General features: G+C 48.9%; 1 protein-coding gene across 1 annotated transcript; it reads right to left on the minus strand.

Annotated features, from left to right (window-relative positions):
- Positions 1-865: 865 nt before the first annotated feature.
- Cartpt (CART prepropeptide) lies at positions 866-2,849 on the minus strand. The gene is made up of 3 exons (XM_004872854.4): positions 2,495-2,849; positions 2,023-2,106; positions 866-1,135 (listed from the first exon to the last, which is right to left on the minus strand). Exons 1-3 carry the CDS (start codon positions 2,648-2,650, stop codon positions 1,028-1,030), a joined length of 348 nt encoding a protein of 115 aa, XP_004872911.1. The 5' UTR covers positions 2,651-2,849; the 3' UTR covers positions 866-1,027.
- Between the last annotated feature and the right edge of the window lie 473 nt (positions 2,850-3,322).

Raw genomic sequence — 3,322 nt, forward strand, 5'->3', positions numbered from 1 at the left:
AACTGCAAAGCTAAGAGTGCTATACCATCTGAAATTTATAGATAAGATTTCCCCATTTTGCTATAGTTTGCTTACCAATTTTTTCACCAATCTGTTGTATGTTGATTTATGACTTTCTTTGGTCTGTAGCTATAAAAATTCACATACTCTCTTCCATTTCGAAGCATGTCATTTAAGGTAATTGAAATCCATATATCCAGGCCATGATCATTCATATCTGGCTCAGAGTAAACCACTTATTTTCTTTAAAACAGAGTTGTTATTTTATACGGACAAGCCTTACTGTTAAAGTAAGTAGTCTAGCTAAAGGTTTGAATAAACAAAATAGTATCATCGCAAGTCTAACATCTTCATCTCACACACACACACACACACACACACACACACATCCCACACTACTGCAATCAAAGAAAAATGTAGTATACTGAAGCTAGTGTGGCAGACTCCTAATTAATGATCAAAACTCATTGGAACTAAGGTGCTGTTCTCCCAATAGACTGCTATTTTTAAAATATTTCTCTTTGAAAACAACAGCATGATTAATCTCATCATTCCTACCTAAATTACTTGAGTAGAAATGACAATGCACTATGGGCAATTATTAAAAAGCACTTTATTATGTATAATTTATACATGCTTCAATTCATGTTACTTAGGGTGATTTATTTTCCAGGTTGTGATGTCATCTACCAAGTTTAACTAGATCTAATTTTCATTCTGCCATGCCACGTAAAAAAATACAATTTTCAAAGCAACTTCATTTTCTTTACACAGAGGTACACAAGAGTTCATCAGACAAAACAAGAAAAGAATACTTTACACACATATCAACACCATACATAGCATTACCCTTCACACAGTAACATCAAATGTGTTCTTTTATTTTTGAAACAGCAAGGAAAGAGCCCCCTTCATCCTCAGAGGAAAATGCAAACTTTATTTGTTGCTAAAGCCAAACTCTGAGATGAAGGTGTGACTCTCTCAGGTAAGTAGGGGGTGGGGGATGTGGTGGAGGATGGATGCCCCTTCATAAGCACTTCAAGAGGAAGGAATTACAGGAGGTTCCTCGGGGGCAGTCGCACAGCTTCCCAATCCTGGCTCCTTTTCGAACTGCGCATTGTTCTCCAGCATCACACTGCAAACAACACAATGTGTGGTCACTAGAGTCCCAACAGGCAAGTGCATGTGGGACTCAACAGGTGAGTCTCCCGCCAACCAATCTCTGCCTCTCAAGAGGAACAATTAGATCCCACACCATCAGCACAGGTCTCAGTATAGTCAGGCTTGAAACATAGAGAAACTTGTGCTCAGAGTTGTTGTGAGAGGATACTTTTACAAAGAAATTTAAATGCTCGGTTTCCTTCTACAGACTTTTCTTCCACTTGTCTGAGGGATCACATTTCCTGTCTCCTTTTCTTATTTACCAAAGGGGAAATTTTCAAGTAGACCTTTTTTTCCTAAGAAATAAACAATATACATGTTTCTTCTCACAATCTTTGTTCCTTGCTTCCCCACTTCACCATCCTAGCTCAAGAAGGTAGAAGTGTGTGTGTGTGTGTGTGTGTGTGTGCATGTTGTCCTTTACCCAGAACTATCCAAGAAAAGTGACCCACTTATGAATTTTTTGACCCCAGAACTTAATTTTTTTAAAAGCACTGGCTGTGCTCTGGAAGACAGGAATAAGTTAAGGGAGCAAGAACTGAGTAGATCCAAGGGCTCTTCCAACTCAGAAAATTTCTCCTAAGATGAAACAAAAAGCCTGTCCTCAGGAAATACTCCTTCCTTCACAGATTATAGAGCTAGTTCCTGCCACAGCTGTTCAGTCCTCCAAAATAGCTCATCCTCTCCTTTTCTGTAAGAGACCAAGGGGCAAGAACTGCCCCTGAAAACAAAGGGCCCCAAGAAAACAATGCAAGCCCATGACCTGAGTTACTGGGCCACATCCTAGGGTAAGGGTCGTGTATACGATACGAGGAGTGCATCTTCTTTTAACAGTGGAAAGGAGTGACACCAAAGTCTTACCATGGGAACTTGGCCATACTTCTTCTCATAGATTGGAATACGTTTACTCTTGAGCTTCTTCAAGACTTCCTGCAGCGCTTCAATCTGCAATACATCGCCCCGGAGCCCAAGTTGCCACCTTGGCTGCCTGCCCAGCCCAGGTGATCACTTCCCGCCCTAGTTAGGAGCCCAGGACCCACACTCCGCGGTGGGACGCCGTGGGCGAAAGGGATGTTCTCAGACAAAGCTCAGCGGGCGCTGTCCCGGGACCTGACCTCGGAGTCCGGGGCTGCCGAGGCTGGCGCTGCTCTGAGCAGCTCGACAGAGCCCGGAGCCCGCGGCTCCCGGCGATCTTCGGGTGCCATAGGGTGCCCGGGCTTTGCGCCCAGCCCCCCGTGCTCCGACCCTGGGAATGAGGCTGGAAGAAGGGACGCTTGCAAAGCAAGGGACCGCGTGGCAGCCCGAGGGGCTCTGGGGTGAGGGGAATACAGACCAGCTCCTTCTCGTGGGAGGTATCCTCCACGGCGGAGATGTCCAGGGCTCGGGGCTGCAGCTCAGCGTCGTCCTGTGCACCAGCGCCCAGCAGAGGTAGCATCAGGAGCAGCGCAGCGCCTAGGAGGGGCAGCAGCCGAAGGCGGGACCTCTCCATGGTGCTGAAAGCCGTCGCTGCTGGGGCACCCCGCTCTCCCGCCTTTTATAGCGAGCCCGAGCCGGGTGCAGGAAAGAGGGAGGGGGCGAGGAAGGAAGGAGGTGTGGAGGAGGGCCCGGGTCAGCCGTCTGTAGGCAGCGCTCCGCCGCCGCTTGACGTCAATGCCCGCCGGGCTCCAGGCCCCCGGAAACGAGGCTCTGCGCACAGATGGGCGAGAGCGCGGAGAGGAGACCCCGTGCCCTCAACGCTGTCAGCCCGCGGCGAAGCACGCTCCCGGAGGGGCCTGAGCTGAAGCTGTGGGGCGAGAGGTGAGGCCTGGGGAGCGGAAGGGGCCCAGGAAATGGAAAATGCCTTCGGGGCAATGCACTGGCAGAGCAATCTCTTCCCCTCGCCCAGCAGCGTGGCTCTATCCGCTTGCCCCCCTCAGCCAACCCGAAGAGCCCCATCTAAGAAGGGAACTCCGCCTCCCAGCAGAGTACACTGTAATAGGTACTCTGGGGCCCAGGAGACCGAAATAGCACAGGAGAGAAAAGGAAATCGTGCTCTCCCCAAGATGGGTTCTTTGGTGGAAGCTGTGTGGTTATAAAGAAAAAGGAGAGAGGAAAAAACATTGAGCCAGATTTGGTGCAGAGTGGGGAGTGCAGAGAACCTGACCCTGGTTCCTGGCCTGGC

Source organism: Heterocephalus glaber, unplaced genomic scaffold, assembly GCF_053883595.1.
Source record: "Heterocephalus glaber isolate CG9 unplaced genomic scaffold, H.glaber_assembly_v1.0 deba00001788, whole genome shotgun sequence".
NCBI lineage: Eukaryota > Metazoa > Chordata > Mammalia > Rodentia > Bathyergidae > Heterocephalus > Heterocephalus glaber.